This window comes from Pituophis catenifer, unplaced genomic scaffold, assembly GCF_029215685.1.
Source record: "Pituophis catenifer annectens isolate HBS135680 unplaced genomic scaffold, rPitCat1.0.hap2 SCAF_2, whole genome shotgun sequence".
Taxonomy (NCBI): Eukaryota; Metazoa; Chordata; class Lepidosauria; order Squamata; family Colubridae; genus Pituophis; species Pituophis catenifer.
The window spans coordinates 45,396,304-45,416,709 of record NW_027256882.1 but is presented as its reverse complement, the minus strand read 5'-3'; the positions used below and the strand labels follow the sequence as shown (position 1 = coordinate 45,416,709).

General features: G+C 44.2%; 1 protein-coding gene across 3 annotated transcripts in view; it reads left to right on the top strand.

Annotated features, from left to right (window-relative positions):
- The window catches only part of LOC139312201 (zinc finger protein 3-like), a 31,225-nt gene extending 26,318 nt beyond the window's left edge, over window positions 1-4,907 (top strand). For all 3 annotated transcript variants that reach the window (XM_070936801.1, XM_070936800.1, XM_070936802.1), the window contains exons 5-6: window positions 2,481-2,610; window positions 3,125-4,907. In XM_070936801.1, the coding sequence (XP_070792902.1) occupies window positions 2,481-2,610; window positions 3,125-4,182 (1,188 nt within the window). In that variant the 3' untranslated portion in view covers window positions 4,183-4,907. The remainder of the gene's footprint in view (window positions 1-2,480; window positions 2,611-3,124) is intronic.
- Window positions 4,908-20,406: the final 15,499 nt, after the last annotated feature.

Sequence of the window (20,406 nt, the reverse complement as noted above, 5' to 3'; positions counted from 1 at the left end):
TTTGATTATGTCAGGGTCAGTGGGCGGGGCCCGGTGCGAACCGGGGGCAAACCATCACTGATGTGGACAGCATAGGTCCATGATGGCGAACTTATGGCACGGTGCCACAGGTGGCACACGGAGCCTTATTGGTGGGCATGCAAGTGTTGCCCTAGCTCAGCTCCAGCACACATGCCCCCACCGGCCAACTGATTTTCAGGCCTTCTGGTGCCACCGGAAGTCAGGAAACTGGCTGTTTCTGGCCTCCGGAATACCTCCGGGAGGATGGGGAAGGTTATTTTTGCCCTCCCCAGGCTCCTAGGAAGCCTCTGGAGCCTGGGGAGGTGGAAAAACGGGCCTACCGGGCCCACCGTACCATTGCATGCCAAAAGCAGGGGCAAGTGTGGGGAGGTCACGTACGCATGCGCGGGAGGGTGGGGTGCATTGAATTATGGATGTGGGCACCTGCACCAGCAACACCCCCCCCCGGCTTCCCCGGCTTTTGGCACGCGATGGCAAAAAGGTTAGCCATCACTGGCATAGGTAGTAGTCGTAAGTGTGAAAAATGGGCATGCTGGCGAAGGGGCTCTGGCAGGCCGGAGGTGGGAGGTCGTAAATCTCAGCAGTGCTGCCAGGAGGACAAAGAGCTCCCGTGAAGCCAGCAACAGCACAGGCAGTCACTCATGCCAGTTGCTGCAAGGTAGTGGCGAGTTCGTCAAAAGGGAAAAGCAGGACTCAGCTTACAGCAGCTGCCTGAAATGTGTTTGCAGCGACTGCTGGACAGGAAGTGGGCAACCCCATGGCTCTGATCTCCACCTGCTGCCAGTGCTGCCCCTGCATGTTTTGGAAGGGAAATTAAAACAAAAAATCCTGCAGGGATTTGATCCCATGCTGGGATATGATCTGAATAAGACCGGCTTGTCCTACTGTTGAAACGCCCCCAGGCTCTTTCCCGAAGGGAGGGTGGCTCTTCTCTGCCTTTCGCCATCATGCGCAGTGCAAGGGGCAGTGCAGAAGTCCACTTTTTGTTTTTGATGCGCTCACCACTCACAGCAACTGGGACCACTGGGGGGGGGGATGCACTGGCAGCAGGCAGAGGCTTGCTTCTTCCCCCATTCTTTTCTCCTCTGCTTTAGCCCAGCCCAGCCCTCCACCCAGCAGCTAAGGATGAGGCGCTCGCCCACCTCTCCATGAGGCCCCTCAGGGAACACGGCATACAAATCAAAAGAAAGCGCTGAGAGTCCAGGTGTCCTTTCCGTTTGTTCCCCCTCCTCTCTCTCTTGCCCCCCCTCCCTCCCTGGGAACTGCGTGGGGAGGGGGGAAGGCCATCCAGGGGACGCTGGCAGGGCACTCTTGGCAAAAGATGAAGCGTCCCAACTGCCAGAGCCCAGAATTTTAAGGTAGAAAAGTGAAAGGGGGGGGATTTCAAAGGCCCTGGAGAAAAAGAGCAAAGCTCTTCTGTTTGCTGTCTGAAGCGGGTGTTGAGGCCAACCCTGCGGGAAGCAATCTGCTTCTCCACGCAAAACCTCATGGGCATTGCAGAACCATAGGTCTGCAACAGCAGCTACGCCTTCTGCCTTCGAAAACACGCCAGGATTTAATCTGAATGACATCACTGGTGACGAAACGCTTCCCAAAAGGGGGGCAACCAATGGGAAGGGCGCAGTGCTTTGTTTTGAATTAGGCGCTGCTGCTGACTTGGAAAGAATGCCTTTTACACTTTAGTTTTGGCATGCCGTGTCACCCGAGAGGTCTCATGGAAAGGCGGGCGAGCCCCTTCTCCTTTGCTGTGCGGCTTCTCTCCCCCGTTTCTCCTGTGCTTTAGCCTAACCTTGCCCCCTATCACCCTCCGAAGAGGGAGGCCAAGGTTTAAAGGGGATGGGAGGGCCGGGACAAATCTGAAAGAAACAGACTGGCAAAGAGGCAGCCCTCAAGCGACTGCTCTCCCTTTTTTCCTTCTCCTTCCTTCTGAAGTGAAGGTTGAAAAGCCCCATCATGTCCAGACACCATCCCACTGCCTATCTTTGCTTGCGGGCAAATGCGGGCAAGCAAGGACAGGCAGAGTGGCAGAGGGTTCACATGGCACAACTGGTAGGCCAGATTGCGTACCTCCCCCCACTGCACCTCTGCCAGTGCCGCTGCAATGAGGCAAAGCAAGTGGTGGGGAGGGGGATGGCGCCAAGGCGTAGCCCCTGCATTCTCAGCCCTCGCCGTCCAGCCTGTTCCTCCACTTCCACCGCACACTCCACACAAGCAAAGACAGTTGGTGAGACAGATCACATGCCTCCCCCCACCCTCCGCGCAGGCTGCAGTTGTTTCCAGACACCAACTGACCCCTCGATGCCCACTGCCCCACCCTCACATGCTTTTTGTTCTGTCCATTTCGTCATCTGAACCACGGATTCCTACTAAGCATAGCTACTTCCCTTAGTGTATATGTTTGCTTTGGGAATTTCTAAATAATAGGAAAGATGCTGTTCTATACTTTTTTCCCCTTTCAGGAGAGTCTTGTGTCCTTTGAGGAGGTGGCTGTGTATTTCTCCGAGGAGGAGTGGTCTCAGCTGGATCCTCACCAAAGAGCTCTGCATTGGGAAGTCATGCTGGAGAATTATAAGAACGTGGTCTCTCTTGGTAAGGGTTTCCTACTCTCCAGTCAGAGAGTTCAGGAAGACATTTTGTAGTTAGAGGCCATTAGTTAGTTCTTCTGAAAACATCTCTAAATAGATATCTCCTCTTCAGAGGAAGAAGGAAAAGTTCTGTTTTTCTACTGCTCCTAGGAAGGAAATGGGTCTATGGCATTCTGCTTTGATGTATCCGATCCAATTTATTTTTGTGTTTCTATTTAAACTTTTTAGTGACAAAGTAATTCCTTAGTTTGAGGTAATGCCAAACTCCACACAGATTTCAACTACTTTGGCCCAGATCCTTCTATATCATTCAAGTTTTTTGACTTAATGTCTTTTTCAAGGATTTATGCCTCATCCATAGAAATATTTTCATTTCAATACCATGCTATTATAAGGATACAAATATGCAGTATATATTAGAATTTGGCACAATATCTGAAGGCAATTAATATGACTTCTGACAGAGTGATCTTTTCCCCTAACCTTTCTCTCACTTTCATTTCTCTTTCCCTTTGAAGGTGAGAATGACAATAAAGACTCTGGAGAACCCATCAAAGTGCTTAGAAAAGGAAACGTAATGGAGAAACCTGCAATTCAAACAGAATTCCAAAGGCAGGAGAGAAACCTGTCAAATAACTGGAATAAGGAAAGCTCATCTTCAATTGTTGCTCAGATGCAGGACTTTATTGATCAACGAGGAAAACTAAAGAAGAAATATATTGGGAAAGGTGTAAGACTCTACGAAGACACATTAGATGTAAATGGACCCTGTCCGTCTCAAGCCAAAGAACCAGCCAATATATGCAAAGACGAAGGAAAAAATTACAGTTGGATATTCCCACTTTCTCAAGAAAATGGGTCTCTTGAATCACAGAAAAATTTCCACATTGGAGAGAAGTCAAATATAAGTAATGAACATGGAAATAAGATTGTTAATAAAAGGACATGCATGAGGGAGAAGCCATATAAATGCATGGAGTGTGGAAAGGACTTTAGCCAAAAGAATATCCTTATTACCCATCAAAGGATCCACACGGGGGAGAAGCCATATAAATGCATGGAATGTGGAAAGGACTTCAGAAGAAACAGTCATCTTAAATGCCATCAAAGGCTCCACACAGGGGAGAAGCCATATAAATGCATGGAGTGTGGAAAGGGCTTCAATGCAAGCAGTTACCTTACAACCCATCAAAGGATCCACACAGGGGAGAAGCCCTTTAAATGCATGGAGTGTGGAAAGGACTTCAGAATAAGTGGTAATCTTATATGCCATCAAAGGATCCATACAAGGGAGAAGCCATATAAATGCATGGAGTGTGGAAAGGACTTCAGAATAAGCAACGAACTTACAATCCATCAAATGACCCACACAGGGGAGAAGCCCTATAAATGCATGGAGTGTGGAAAGGACTTCAGAATAAGTGGTAATCTTATATGCCATCAAAGGATCCATACAAGGGAGAAGCCATATAAATGCATGGAGTGTGGAAAGGGCTTCAATACACCCTATGGTCTTATTTCCCATAACAGAATTCATAGACTGGAGAATCCCCAAAGCAAAGATACATTTGCGTGAGAATGTATGCTAATTATTGATTTAATGGGTTCTATGTATGGATTTCCAGTTTACAGACTAAACTCTGAAAAGGATTTTTGAATGTATCTGTATATATAGTATATAGCAGTGTCAAATTGGTGGCTCATGGTCTCGTCACATCACATGCAGGAGACGCCCATCCCCCAGCTCCGCGAATAGGGAATGCAATGCGTCACATAATGGCATAGTCACACGAGGAGTTTGAAACCCGTGGTGAATAGTTTCATTTTATTGTTTAGAAATGAGCTTCCTGTTCCCCAACTGCCATCATTCCCCCAGTTAGTCATAGCTCTCAGAGGGATGCGAAGACGTCTAACAGATGCTGTTTCTCTAAGCCCAAAAGGAAAATATCAAAAAAATAATCAAATTGCACCCATGGTGTAGAACTGGGATCCCCAAAAGTAATTATATTTGCATCCTCGGTGTAGAACTGAGACCTGAGTCAGCCGGTATCTATGCAGAAACATTGAACATTATACAGTCAAAGGCCTCATGATATGAGGGAATCGTCACATGGAGATCAATGAAGAGTGTGTGGGAAGAGCTAAAAGGATGAAAATTCCTCTCTCACAAAAGGAGCCAGAAGCGCCCCAAGTGCTTGTGCAATTTTCTTTTCAAGCATTATGGCCATATTTTGCTCTTCTGTAGTATGGTGAGGGCTAGTAAATCCACATTTGGATTAAATAAAATTAATTAAATATCAATGGTGTGGTTTCGTTCTAGTCATGTGTTAAACTCATCTATTAAACTCTTAGTTGCTTTAAAAATGTATTAACACATGTTGGTGTGAAGCTCAATTGCCAGTAATAGTTCTGGATCAAGCTGAACAATAAAGAGAACGAAAAGAGCAGAGAGGTTAACTCTGTTTTTTTAACCCCTTTTTTCTTTCCATGTACATCCTTTCTTTCACTAAATGTAGCTAAATCTCTTTTTTCCCCCTTGCATTGTCACCTCCATATGCAGAGGAATTTCTTCAAACCATTGGAATCTTCAGGTCTTGTGGTTGGAACGTTTTTCTCCTTTTATTCGTGATCTATAGTTAATGAACGAATCCCAGTATCATTGCTCAGGCTGGTCCAGGTTCTTTCTTGCCCCTCAAAGGCATTTTTGGGTCATAGAGGTAAATCAGAAGGGATAAGACCTCTCACAAGCCAGAACGATCATCTAGGAATAAAGAAAAGTATTATGCGTAGCATGGATGAATAAAGTAGATGCAAGGGAAGACAAGACAGAAAGTGGATAAGAGAAACAAGGAGATTACCAGAAGGTCCATGGGAGGACTGTAATTTAATTAAATGATAACCAGTTGAAAGTTGCAGTTATATTGAGAAGCTTACTTGGGTTTCAGTCAAGGTTTAAAAACTTTTCTGCACCTTGATCTTCTTGCCTAGTTTTTTTTTTTTTTCCTGCTGTGTAGTTTTATGTCTCTCCTGGGTTTCTTCCACGTACCTCCCTGAACACAGAGGAGTGGCTTCTGACGGATTTCCTCTTCACCTTCGTGCAGCCTAACGTCTGTTAAGAACCATGTTGCAATTAGCTAAAAAGTGGTGAGCAGGACCACCCAGTGAGTCTAGGAGAAATCCTATATTCTGAATCATGCATACATCACTCTCAAAGATGGCATTTCCCTGTCCGGTGCCCTCTCTCGGCAAAGCTGGAGGCGGTGGATGACACTGCTGCATGTGGAAGCGTGGAGGAGAAAGTTTGCAGGAAGCAGTTTCCTCCAAGTCCAACTTCTGCCTTGACAGATCTCTGGAGAGGAAGTGGTGGTGGTGGGGGAGCTATGTTCTGTCCCCACTAAACATTAGTCTGTGTGCAGCTCGACATGCAGCTACACCCACCTATACCCCAATAAAACGGACCATATGCGTAGATCTGAATGCTTTGTTGAAAGAACAGGATTTGGTGAAACGAGAAAATAGGAATACATACAATGAGAACTGAAATACAAGAGAGACCGTATTCAATTATTGCTGAACATAACAATGAATAACTAGAAGCAATTTAAATCTGGCAGTGATGCTCTGTGTGTGGGATGTGGGTTTGTCCTTGGATGACCATGTGCCATGGATTAAGATGGCTGCTTCTGCCTTCTCCAAATGGTAAGGAAATGGAGTCTGGCTTCCAAGTGTGCACTTGGTTTGAGAGTGCGGGATAATAATAATAATAATAATAATAATAATAATAATAATAATAATAATAATAATAATAATAATAATAAAACAATTTTATTTATATACCGCCCTTCTCCCAAAGGACTCAGGAATTAAAACATAAATATAACAGATATCATGGTTAAAATTAATTAAAATCATTAAATAGTTTTGGCCGAATTTTAAAACCCAAAATTAAAACCCAATTTAAAATCATTCAGTTAGACAGCCCCGCCTGTCGGAACAGTAGGGTCTTGAGGGCACAGCGGAAGACCCGGAGGTCAGAGATGTTACGAATGTCCGGGGGCAATTCATTCCAAAGGGCAGGAGCTCCGACAGAGAAGGCTTTCCTCCTGGGTGTCACCAGCCGATATAACTTGGCCGACGGCACCCTGAGGAGTCCCTCTCTGTGGGAGCGAACTGGTCGGTGGGAGGCTGTTGGTGGCAGAAGGCGGTCCCGTAAATAGCCTGGTCCTATGCCATGGAGCACTTTAAAGGTGGTAACCAACACCTTGAATTGCACTCGGAAGACCACTGGGAGCCAGTGCAGCTCGCGCAGGAGGGGTGTTACATGGGCGTAACGAGGTGCGCCCATAACCACCCGCGCGGCCGCATTCTGGACCAGTTGGAGCCTCCGAGTGCTCTTCAAGAGGAGCCCCATGTAGAGAGCATTACAGTAGTCCAGACGGGAGGTGACGAGGGTGTGAGTGACTGTGCGCAAGGCGTCCCGGTCCAGAAAGGGATGCAACTGGCGGATCAGGTGAACCTGATAAAAAGCCCCCCTGGCTACGGCCATTATATGCTCTTCTAAAGACAGCCATGGGTCCAGGAGGACACCCAGATGGCGAGCCCTCTCTTTGGGGGGCAAAGATTCACCCCCAATAGTCAGCGATGGCACCTGCTGACTATACCGGGACGCCGGAAGCCACAGCCACTCAGTCTTGGAAGGGTTGAGTTTGAGCCTATTTCTCCCCATCCAGACCCGCATGGCCTCCAGGCAGTGAAACATCACATCAAGGGCATCATTGGGGTGATTTGGAGTGGAGATGTACACCTGGGTGTCATCAGCGTACTGATGGACTCTCACCCCAAAACCATGGATGATCTCACCCAGTGGCTTCACATAAATGTTGAACAGAAGGGGCGAGAGGACCGACCCCTGCGGCACCCGCCAAACGAGGCGCCTTGAGGTCGACCTCTGCCAACACAAACTGCGAGTGGTCGGAGAGGTAGGAGGAGAACCACCGTAACACGGTGCCTCCAATTCCTAACCCCCTCAACCGCTGCAGCATGATACCATGGTCGATGGTATCAAAAGCCGCTGAGAGATCTAATAGGACCAGGACAGAGGAGCAACTCCTGTCCCGAGCCCTCCAGAGATCATCAACCAACGTGACCAATGCAGTTTCTGTGCTGTACCCCTGCCTGAAGCCCGACTGGTACAGGTCCAGATAGACAGCTTCCTCCAGGTACCGGGGTAGCTGTCGTGCCACCATACTCTCGACAACCTTCACCACAAAACGAAGGTTGGAGACTGGACGGTAATTTGCTAATACAGCCGGGTCCAGGGATGGCTTCTTGAGGAGGGGCCTCACCACCGCCTCTTTCAAGGCGGCGGGAAAGGCACCCTCACTCAAAGAAGCATTTTCTAATCCCCTGGAGCCAGCCTCGTGTAACCTCCCGAGAGGCCAGTACCAACCAGGAGGGACACGGGTCCAATAAACATGTGGCAGCATTAAGCCTACCCAGAATCCTGTCCATGTTCTCGGGAGCCATGGGGTCAAACTCTTCCCAGATAATATTCTCAACACTCACCCCCGTCTCCTTCCCCGGATACACCCAGTCGGAGTCCAAGCCTTCCCGAATCTGAGCGACTTCATCATGCAGGAATTGCACAAAATCCTCAGCTCGACCCTGCAAAGGATCTTCCCACACTCCCACCCGAAGGAGGGAATGGGTCACCCTAAACAGAGCGGCTGGGCGGCTGGGATGATGGGTATATGGGTAGGATCTGCTTCAGACAATATACTTGGGAAATGTTTGTCCCTCTGGCCACTAGATGGGGCAAGAGAACAACAACAGTATATAAAGTTACATGGTGTGGCATGACAAGCTACATGGGGGAGGCCGGCCAGGCAAAGCAGGAGGCAGAGGGCAACGCTGCCCGTGGAGCTGCAGTGTCCAACTTCTCCCTTGACAGATCTCTGGAGAGCAAGAGGAGCAGCACTCCCTGGTCCTCCACGAGGGAGTCTGGCCAGTGGTGGGATTCAACTGGTTCTCTGCCCTAATGATTTCTTCCAACAACCAGTTCACCAAACCGCTCAGAAAGTTAACAACTGGTTCTCCCGAAGTGGTGTGACCCGGCTGAATCCCACCACTGAATCCCACCACTGAGTCTGGCCCTTCTTGAAAGGGAATCCCTGTTTCCAATATTGTGTGTTAAGGATGCTGGCTTGTTGGGGCAGCCTTCCCTCATGCAGCTCCCCTGCCACCCCCTCCTCTTCTCCAGAGATCTGCAGGGGAGACACATCTGGAGGGCACCGTGCAAACTCCATATTGGCTGCTTCTATCTCTCCAAGCCCCCTGGGTGGTGGGAGGAAAAAGCCAAAAAAGGGAACCTGTGATGGGCCAGGCAAGGCTGGGGGGGGGGAATCTGGAGGTCTCCAGCAGAGGAAGGTGACACCAGGGTGAGCGCCAAAGCTTTGTCCACCAGAGGAGCCTCGCTGTTCCTCTAAGGTCACACAGAGGACCCTTGGATGGTGGTGCAGGCTATCCGAAGCTCCTGCAAGTGGAAGGCAAGAGCCCAGCCCTCAAACTCCCTGGGCATCGGGACAACTCAGCCCAGCCCTGCTTACCTCCACCTCGAGGCTGCTGCTACTATGCTCACTCTCCTTGGCCAGGTTGCTCATGGTGGGTACAGGAAGGCGAGGCTCATGGATGCTGCTGTCTGCTTTGCCCGGCAGGTTATGGCCACAGCTTCCTCGCCTGGCTCGTGGGCTTCCCAGGCTGGAGAAGAGGGGAGGGGTGGCAGGGCTCCTGCTGGACAGGGGCTGCTGCTTCCAGTGCCACCATTGTGTGTGTGTGGAGCCCCGAGGTGCACAAGTATGATGCAGGTGGGTCAGGGCCAAGCGCAGCTTATTGGACATCCGGGTTCACATCACCCAGGGGGACTGCCCAGCTGGGCTGGTGTGGGCCGGGGCCGAGGCAGTGGAGGCAGGCCCCTTGCCATCTCCAGGACAGCCCTGCAGGCCAGATCTAAACACATTATGGGGTGGTAGAGGGGCATATGGATGTGCAACGTTCTTTATCTTTATCTTTATCTTTATTTGATTTGTATACTGCCCTACTCCCGAAGGACTCAGGGCGGTGAACAGCGAAACAGTAAAATACATAAATACAAAATTTAAAAAACAAGATAAAATCGAATTAAACAATTTGGCCCAGACAAATTAAAACACCCAATCATTTAAAAAACAGATTAAAATTTGCATATTAAAAAGAAAAGAAAGAAAAGAGGGAAAAGATTAGGCCAGTGTGCCGAGATGAACAAATTAACGTTAGAAATCAACGATAGAGAGGATACTGATTATTATAGTGTGTGGGACAAGTGGTACGAGTGGTTAGAGAAAAGGAAATCAAAATGAGGCTCGAAAGAACTAGGGACGAGCATGAGGATTAGCTAAATGGGTATAGCAAAACAAGGCGTAATACATATAGTAGGAAATAAAATGTAGCAAGGATATGTTATATATGTAAATAAAATGTAAGACTGTATACTAAGGATGATATAAGCAAATACTATGTGTACTACTTGTTAAATTAAGACAAACAGGCTATACCATGTAAATAAGAAGTAAATATAATATATATGTATATGTATTTGTACCTTTGCACCATGAACCGGAATGGCAAAAATTGTATTATAATTTCTTAACAATAAAAACCTATTAAAAAAAAAAATTAGGCCAGGCCTGCCTGGTGGAATAAAAAGGTCTTCAAAGCGTGGCGGAAGGTGCGCAGATCCGGGATCCTCCGTATCTCTGTGGGGAGCTCATTCCAGACAGTAGGTGCCCCCACAGAAAAGGCTCTCCCCCTAGGGGCCGCCAGTCGACATTGTTTGGCTGACGGCACCCGGAGGAGCCCCTCTTTATGAGAGCGTACCGGCCGGTGGGAGGCTATTGGGGGTAGTAGGCGGTCCCGTAGGTAACCAGGTCCTAAGCCATGGAGCGCTCTAAAGGTGGTAACCAAAACCTTGAAGCGCACCCGGAAGACCACCGGGAGCCTGTGCAGTTCGCGCAGGAGAAGTGTTACATGGGAACGCCATGTCGCTCGCATTACCACCCGTGCGGCTGCACTCTGTGCCAGTTGGAGCCTCCGGGTGCTCCTCAAGGGGAGCCCCATGTAGAGAGTGTTACAATAGTCCAGGCGGGAAGTGACGAGGGCATGAGTGACCGTGCGTAAGGAGTCCCGATCCAGAAAAGGACGCAACTGGCGAATCAGGCGAACATGATGAAAAATCCTCCCGGTCACGGCCGTCAAATGCTCTTCTAAAGACAGCCGTGAATCCAGGAGGACGCCCAAGTTGCGAACCCTCTCTGTGGGGGCCAATGATTTGCCCCCAATAGTCAGTGATGGCGCCAACTGACTATATCGGGACGTCGGAAACCACAGCCATTCGGTCTTGGATGGGTTGAGCCTGGGCCTATTCCTCCCCATCCAGATCCGCATGGCCTCCAGGCACCGGGACATCACTTCAAGGGCATCGTTGGGGTGTTCACTTCAAGGGCATCATTGTTTATCTGACAATCAGATAAAGCTGGTAGAGAATGTTTCCATTCTGTCCAGGTGTTCCTCTTTTCATCAGGTAGTGGGGCATCCCAGCCAGATGTTTCACAACTTAAGTCTCTGAGTAATGCTTTACCTTGAATTGTGACAGGGGTGGCAAATCCTAATGAGTCTTTTTTTTTTTTTTTTTTTTAATTGCAAAAGTTTTACAATTACATTTTCACCCCTTTTTTTCACCCCCCCACCTCCCTCCCCAAACTTCCCATCCACCCTAACCCTCCCTAACCCTCCCCCCCCAGACTTCCCTATTACATACTCATAACTAATAACACTAATATATAAACCTGAACCCATCCCTCCCCCTATATAATTTTTCCTCTTTGTCTCTTTACATAAAAATATTTCTAATACATTATTTTCAAATAAAAGCTATTTGATACTTTCTGGTTTGGTATTTGTTCTGAACATATTCTATCCACCTTTTCCATTCCCATTCGTAAGTCTCTTGTGAACAATCTTTTAGATACGCTGAAATCTTCGCCATCTCTGCAAAGCTGGCCATCTTCAAAGTCCATTCCTCGATAGTAGGCAAAGCTTCATTCTTCCAATATTTACCTATCAACAATCTAGCTGCTGTTATCATATACAATATTAGTTTTATTTCACCCCGTGTAAAACCCTTAACTATACCCAATAAAAACAATTGTGGAGAAAATTGAATTTTTTTCTTCAAAACATTCTGCATGACCCACCAAATTTTTATCCAAAAAGCCTTAACTTTCCTACAGGTCCACCAAACATGATAATATGTAGCATCTACACAATCACATCTCCAACATTTTGGCTGAACATTAGGGTACATACATGACAACTTTTTAGGATCTAAATGCCATCTATAAAACATTTTATAAAAATTTTCTCTCAGGTTTTGCGACTGTGTAAATTTAACATTCTGAACCCAAATTTTTTCCCAAGTTTCCAGCAACACTGGTTCTTCAAAATTCTGTGCCCACTTAATCATACAATCTTTAACTAATTCCGTTTCTGAATCTCTTTCTAACAAAACATTATACAGCCTTTTAATATGCATTGGACCTTTCTCTCTTATATGTCTAACCAATTCTTCCTCATGCAACATAATACCAGTTTTTTGGTCCTCTTTCCATCTCATTTGTAATTGATTATATTGTAACCAGGTTAAATTAATCCCTTCGTCCAACAGTATCTGCAATGTCTTCAGCTGCCATCTGCCCGCATCTGTAAAAAGAACCTCTTTGTATAAAAACCCCCCGAGTGACATTATATTTGTATTCCACAAGGTATGACCAAGATCCAGCCATAGCGGTATTTTATAATCCCATTTGAGTCGGTGCTTCTTCCAAACTCTCATCAAAGAATCTCTGAGTATATGACTTTTAAATACTTTATCAACTTTATCATCATAAAATAAATAAGCATGCCATCCAAATTCAAGATCAAAACTTTCTGCATTCAATATTCCAGCCTTTTTATTTCCAAACCAGTCACTTGTTAAAGTTAAAGCTGCTGCATCATAATATAACTGTAGGTTTGGGAGTTTAAGGCCTCCTCTTTCTGGAACATCTTGCATAATTTTCAATTTCACTCTCGGCTTTTTCTCGTTCCAGACAAACTTATTCACACCAGACTGCCAGACTTTCAGTTGTTTATCACTTTTAAGCACCGGAATCATTTGAAACAAAAACAGAAATCTTGGCAAAATATTCATCTTAACTGCTGCTATTCTTCCAAGTAAAGACAGTTGCAGCTTTTTCCAGGTCTCCATGTCTTTCTGAACCTCTCGCCACAACACCTCGTAATTATTTTGAAACAATTTCATATTTGATTCTGCAACCTGAATTCCAAGATATTTTACCTTAGGTACAATTTCAAAACCTGCCCTCCTTTCAAGCTCATGTTTACGATCTTGTGTCATATTCTTAACTATCATTTTAGTCTTTTTTGAGTTCAGTTTAAAACCTGAAACTCTACCATAGTCTTGTATAATGTCGTTCATCAGGATTATTGATTCCATTGGTTGTGATAGGGTAACAACCAGATCATCTGCAAATGCCTTTATTCTATAATCCTCTTGCCTTATCACTATACCTTTCAAGATTTTTGAGTCCCGTATTATATTTAGCAAGACTTCCAATGTTAATATAAATAAAAGTGGGGACAACGGACATCCCTGTCTTGTTCCTTTTTCAATTTTAAACTCTGTCGTCAAACTTCCATTAATAATAATCTGTGCTTTTTGCTCTTGATAAATTGCTGAAATCGCCTGTATAAATTGGTCCCCAAAGCCCATCTTTTTTAAAGTCTTTAGTAGAAAGTTCCAATCCACTCTATCAAAGGCTTTCTCCGCATCCAAGAAAACCAGCACTGCAGAAATCTGTTTATTCTTATCAAGATATTCCAATAAGTCTATTACTTGCCTTACATTATCCTTCATATATCTGCCCTCAATAAATCCCGCTTGGTCCTCATGAATCACTTTTTGAATTACTGGCATCAACCTGTTGGCTAATACCTTCGCATAAATTTTATAGTCTGTATTCAAAAGAGATATTGGTCTGTAGTTCTCTGGTTTTTTAGGACCAACTTGTTCCTTTGGTATCAAAGATATATAAGCAGTTGTCCAAGATGGGGGTATTTTACCCCCTTGTTGAATATTACAAAATAAATCTCTAAGTTGTTCCACCATTTCAGCTTGTAAAGTTTTGTAATACACTGCTGTCAAACCATCCGTGCCAGGCGCTTTAGCTGTTTTTAGCTGCTTAATTGCTGCTATTATCTCCTCCACTGTTATAGGGTAATTCATTCTTTCCTTTTGTTGATCAGTAATTTTTATAATTCTCTTATCCTTTAAATATTTTTCTATAAGTCCATTCTGCACCTCTTCTTTGGCATATAATTTAGTATAATAATCCACAAAAGCTTCTTTAATTAATTTTTGTTGAAAAATTTCTTTCCCTCCAATGTCAATACTATCAATAGTCCGTATACTTTGTTTTTTCCTCAGTGTGTAAGCCAACCATCTGCCCGGTTTATTAGCATTGCAAAATGTATTATGCTTTGCGTATTGTAAACTTGTTGCAACTTGTTCCGCCATAAGCATTTGAAATTGGTCTTTCAAAAGTTTTATAGCACTTCTTATTCTTTCATCTGTTGGGTTTTTAATAAGTAACTGTTCCTTATTCTTTATTTCCATTTCCAACTCAGATCTTTTCTTTTGTCGGAACAGTCTGTGTTTAGAATTCATGTAGATAAGTACCCCTCTCATATAAGCTTTACTAGCGTCCCAAACAATTTCAATTGGGGTACCTTTATTCAAATTTATTTCAAAAAATTCTTTCAAATGCTTTTTAAGTTCTATTGTATTTTTTTCATATCTAAACAAGTTCTCATTTAATCTCCAAGAACGTCTCTCAACCTTATCCATCTCAATTTCTATCCATACAGGGCTATGGTCAGTCAAAGTTCTTGGAAAAATCTTTGTTCTTTTTGTCTTAATAAGTAAATCATTTGACAACAGAATAAAATCAATCCTAGAAAAGGATCTATGTCTATCGGAAAAAAAAGTGTAATCCAATTCATTCGGATTATGTATTCTCCAAACATCTTTTAGTTCCATATCTTCTTTCATATCAAAAAAAGTCTGCGGTAGTCTAATTCTAGACTTTGCCAAGCTCTTTTTATCTAATTTAGAATCAATTACTCCATTCCAGTCTCCCATAAATAAAATAGCTCTATAGTCCCATTGCAATATTTTAGTATGTAACATCTTGTAAAAACAATCCTGTTGTTGGTTAGGAGCATAAATTCCAATCAAAAGAATTTGACCATTTGCTGTAAGCAATTCAATTGCTACAAACCTACCATCTTGATCTACTTCTATAATTTTTGCTGTTAATTTTTTATTTACATAAATAACCACACCATTCTTTTTCTGCGAAGTTGAAGATATATAATGCACTCCTAATTTTGAATTTATCAAATATTTCTGATCTTGAGTTGTAATATGTGTTTCTTGTAAGCAAATTATATCATTATTAAATTGTTTCAAATATGTAAATATTTTCTTCCTTTTCTGTGCTGAATTCAACCCATTAACATTCCAAGATAGACACTTAAGGGTCATCGGCCTGTTTCTGGAGCGCAGAGCAAAATATTTGAAGTTCATCCAAAAGCTTCGATCTTGCTCTTCCCATAGCTCCACTCTCTTGTGGGGTACTCTTAGCTGCCATCTTGTCTTGTCTTTCCTGTTGTTGTTGTTGCTTTTGTTTAAGTAGCTTGGATTGAGCTCTAGTTATACGTTGATCTTTAACTTCAGTCAGCTGAATCAAATCCAAAATTGGAGAAGAATCCAGCAAGGGCTCACTCAGAAAACCTCCTTCTGCACCTTGCACATTTTCTAATTCTTGCTTGGGCTGTTCTTCCGACTGCCTCTCTTCACTCTCCTTAATCTCCAAAACTGTAGATGTACGTGGAGATGGTGTTCTTTCCTTAAGAATAGTACTATAAAAATGTTGTGCCTTCTCCACGGTATTCAATCGATATCCTTCTCCCTTATATCTAAAAATTATCCCAGCTGGTGCATCCCACCGGAAGGGTATCTGTAAGTCTTTCAGTTCCTTAACAAGAAAACCAAACTCTTTTCTAGCTTTCAGCATTTTAGGAGGTAATTCTTTAAAAATTACAAGTCGTGAGCCCCCCACTTCTACAGAGGTGTGAAAAGATTTTTGGAGGATTTCATTTCTAATTTCTCTCTCAGTAAAGTATATGACCACATCTCTAGGCAATTGTCTTTGTCTGGCCACCCAAGAGTTGACTCTGTAAATTTTATCTATTTTGTGAAATACCAAATCAGGGTTAACTTGTAAGATCTTAGCCAGGGCTTCAGAGCAAACTTGTCTCAAATCCTGTCTCTCCTCCTCTCGAATTCCCCGAAGCCGTATGGCAAATTCCATCGCCCGGAATTGTATCATGACAATCTCATCTTCAATTCTCTGCATTTTATTATCAGCTTCTTCAATTTTATAGTCATTATCTTTCATCCTAACATTAACTTCTAATTTGAGTTCTTCAACTTTAAAATCAACTTTCCCAATAAAATTTGCCAGGCCAGACGCCACTTCTGATATTTTTTTGGTCACCATATTTTGATTCTGCTTCACCATATCTTTAACTTCATTAATTTCCTGCAGAAATTCCTCATGTGATTTTTGAAGTTTATGATCTATTTCCTGTTGAGATTCTTGAAATTTTTCATCCAAAGTTTTAGCAATAAAGTCTTTTAAATCTCCCACATCAAGTTCTTTTTTCTGAGTTTGTAGTTGTTGAGCAGGGGGAAGTTGCGTTTGATGTTTGTGTGTGGGGGATCCCCCCCCTGATGCCTTCCCTTCCTGCTTCTTTGAAGCCATTGTGCCACGTAGGCTAATTTTTCTAGAGAGGGAAGTTCTTTTTCCTTTCCCTCTTCCACAAAAGCTTCTAAAAAAGTCCCCCAAATTTAGTCAAATAAAACTGAAGTAAAGCAAAGTCAAATTTTAGCAAAAAGAAATGTTTTCCTTTAGGTAAGACAACTTTGTAGCAACTTTTCAACTTTGTAGCAAAGCAGAGAGGCTTCACAAATTCACTTTCACTAGCTCGTTAACTCAAGCGCTGGACGCCATATTTTTTCCAAATCACTTTCACTCGCTCACTTTCTCTTGATTTAAAAAGTCAATAAAGCACTAATACTTGCAATTTTCAGGTTTCTGGATTCAAGTTGGTATTTCCGCTATTTGTTAGAATTAGTTCCTCTCACTTTAAGAGTTTGCTGCTGTCGGCTTGTTCTGCTGAAGGCAGAATCGTCCCACGCCGCCCGGAGTCTCCGCAGGTTGGAAGGGAGCCGCTCCTGTTTTCACCCCCAGAAACAATTCCCTGGGGGGGTTACAGGGGCTCAACCTGTGCCCTGCTGTCTCTGCTCCTGCAATCTTCAAGATTTCGGAGTTTTCGAGCCGCTCCTCGTTCGCGGGGCGGCTCTACAGGCGGCGGGGCTGGCGGTCTTAGAAAATCACCGCCGTCGCCGAAGCTCGCAAACCGGAAGTCCCTAAGGAGACCAAGATTGTGTTGGACAGGTAGATAAACTGTTCCTAAATCGAAATCTCTTCAATCGTTAGAGTAGTCTTGAAATGGAAAGGCTTCCATAACTTTTTTACTGTGGGAAGCAATCTTGTGAAGCCTGAGAATTGAACAGGCAAGCATTTCCTGTGTTCTTTTGAGGAGACTGATTGCAGACTCATTTGAAGGCATGGATTTTAAGCAGTCATCTATGTAGAAGTCCTTTTCTATGAATTGTCTAGCATCGGAGCCATATTCTGTCTCACCTTCTTTGGCAGAATGTCTGAGTCCATAGATAGCGACTGCAGGGGAAAGGCTGTTGCCAAAGATGTGTACTTTCATACACTACTGTATGTCTTTGGAGGGATCATTGTCCCTGAACCAAAGAAATCTTAAGAAATGTCTGTGTTCCTCTCTAAAGAAGAAGCAATGGAACCCCTGTTGGATTTCAGCTATGAAAGCAACAGAGTCTCTGCGAAATCGCAAGAATACTCTAGAAGTTTGTTATTGAGGTCTGCACCCAATAGGAAAATATCATTTCAAGAAACTCCTTCAAATTTGGCACTAGAGTCAAATACTGCCCTAATCTGACCTGGCTTTTTAGAGTGATATACTCCAAATAGTAGTAGGTACCAGCACTCCTCATTTCTAAAAAGAGTCAGTCCTCAATAGACATCACCTCAAAAGATTGTCAACTTTTATCTTTGGGAAAGAAGCATCCATCAAATCTCTCTCAAGAACTCTCTCAAGAATAGTTTTTCAGGAGGATCTCCCAGGAAGCTCCAAATCAGGACACATCAAGAAGTAGTATAAGGTTCTTCAACTCCTCTGATAGATCCTAGCTTTCTCGTCTTCTCTAAGTATCTCTTCTATAGCATACCTCCTCCCGTTTTATTAATTTTGCTTTTTGAAATTGTATCTCCCTCACAGGGAAGAATAGGAGGAAGCTGACGCTTTCTTTTGGGGGAGAAGGATCTGTGACTGAATCCCCAACGCAGGTAAGAGACGAACATTCATTTACTAGATTTGCATTTTCCGTTTCCCTCAAGAAATCACCTGATCGACATATTTTAGGTAGTCCTTGTCTTTGGCCACACTTGTGCCCAAAACCTTTGTTGGCAAGTCTCTTTCACAGGGAAGAGTAGAAAGAAGTTATTTTTTCCTGATGGTAGAGCTGAAATAGTGGTCAAAATTCCAACTCAGGAATTTTATTAGATTTGTATTCTCTCTTTCCTTCAGAAAGTCAAGCTGGGGTACATAGTACAGTCACCTTTCATGTTTCCTTCTTGTTTCGGTTGACTTATTCCTTTCTTCCACAGCAACAGATTTAAATGAGATTTTTGTTAGGGAATGTCTTTTTTTCTAATACTACTACTTTAAATACAAGGCTATTTACTAAAGTAGAACATTGCCAAAAGCTTCCCAGTCAAGGAGCCCCTTCCTGGCCACCATTTCTCCGCTCTTTGCATGAGCACCTTTCATGCACAGAAAATCCACCAGGGGGGGCACTTCAGCTTTGGGCCTTACAAGTTGGGAAGGCAGTGACATCATTCGGTTTTTGCCTTTCTAGGATACTGGAGTCTCTCTCACTTTAACCCTTTGAGCTTTGCAGGAAGTTATAAAGGCGGCCAGAAAGTCCTAAGGATCCAGAAGTGGAAAAGGTAGGTGTGTGTGGTGTGTCTGTGTGTTCTTCTTATAAAAAGGGAGACAGAGGATTCTCACTCTAAAAAAGGGAAGAGAAACCTTCCTAGTCCTCATCCAGGTTCAGTTTTTTGAGTTTGAGGAGTGGGAGATCCCTTCCTGAGACCCCCTGTTTCCCTCCCTCCTAACCTCCCTTTCCCATGGTTGTAAGAGGCATGGGGGAAAGTAGAGACCACAAATGCTGCCCTGGGGAATAAATCGAGATCCTCGGAAAGGAAAGTGGGGGAACCTGGAGAGTCCTTCACACCCCATTTCCTGGTGAAGGCTCCTGTGTAGGGGGAGAGCTTGCATGGGAAATCTCAAGACGGAAATAAGAAATATATTTGCAAGGAAGAGAAGCAGATTGTTGTCCCCAGTTCGGGTCTGAGCCTGGTGCAGAAGCCAATGATGGACGCCAGATACGAAGTGCAGGTTTTCTGATTGGTCTTTATTGGAGTACTCCAAGGAAAAGGGCTCCTGGCAGTGGTGAAATCCAATTTTTTTACTACCGGTTCTGTGGGCGTGGCTTGGTGGGCGTGGCAGGGGAAGGATACTACAAAATCCCCATTCCCACCCCACTCCTGGGGCCAGCTAGAGGTGGTATTTGCTGGTTCTCTGAACTACTCAAAATTTCGCACTACCGGTTCTCCAGAACCTGTCAGAACCTGCTGGATTTCACCCCTGGCTCCTGGCCAAAATGCCCAGAACCAGGAACAAAGGATTAAGAAACCCTTATACATTTTCACTAAAAGAAAAGGCGGGACAAGGCGATATAATTGGGGATGTGTGTTGATGAATGGGCCAATCCACTACTTTCTGGTTGTTTGAATATATTCTCTTTTCTATAAGAGAATCGCAAAATGGAACTCATTTGTTCATCTTCTTTAGAGACAACGTTATTTCTTTGGCTAAGAGGACTTTTGGTATTCCCATGGCTAGGTGAACATTGCTATGAATGTGTGGGAAGCCCCTCCCCCCAAGAATGAAATATTTGGGGGAATATTAAAAAGAAGCAGAGTATTATATTTCCCCTAAGGGAGAAATGGAGACACATGCTCTTGAGGGAGGCAGAAACCAGCCTCAGTCTCCCTGCCCCAAGCGGAAACTGAGGAGGCCAGCTTTTAGAAATGGAGATTTTGTAATCCATTCAGAAAGATTGGGTCAGGCAGAAACATCAGATAAGCAACACAATTAAGCCAAAGGTTGACCAAATTAGCTCAGACAAAGACCTAGGATTTGCATTTCCCCATTTGCCTATAGAGCCAACCATGATCCCATAGGAATCCAGAAGGTATAAAATCCACCCACTCTAAACTCCATTTTGTCAGCTGTCCCAGAATCACATGTGGTTGGTGGATCTGCTTCAACAATAAAGGGAACCTTTCTTTCCAATCGGCCTCCAGCCTCCATTTTATTTCCAGCGCCTTCCTCCTGTATTGGAACCGAACCAGATGGATATTTC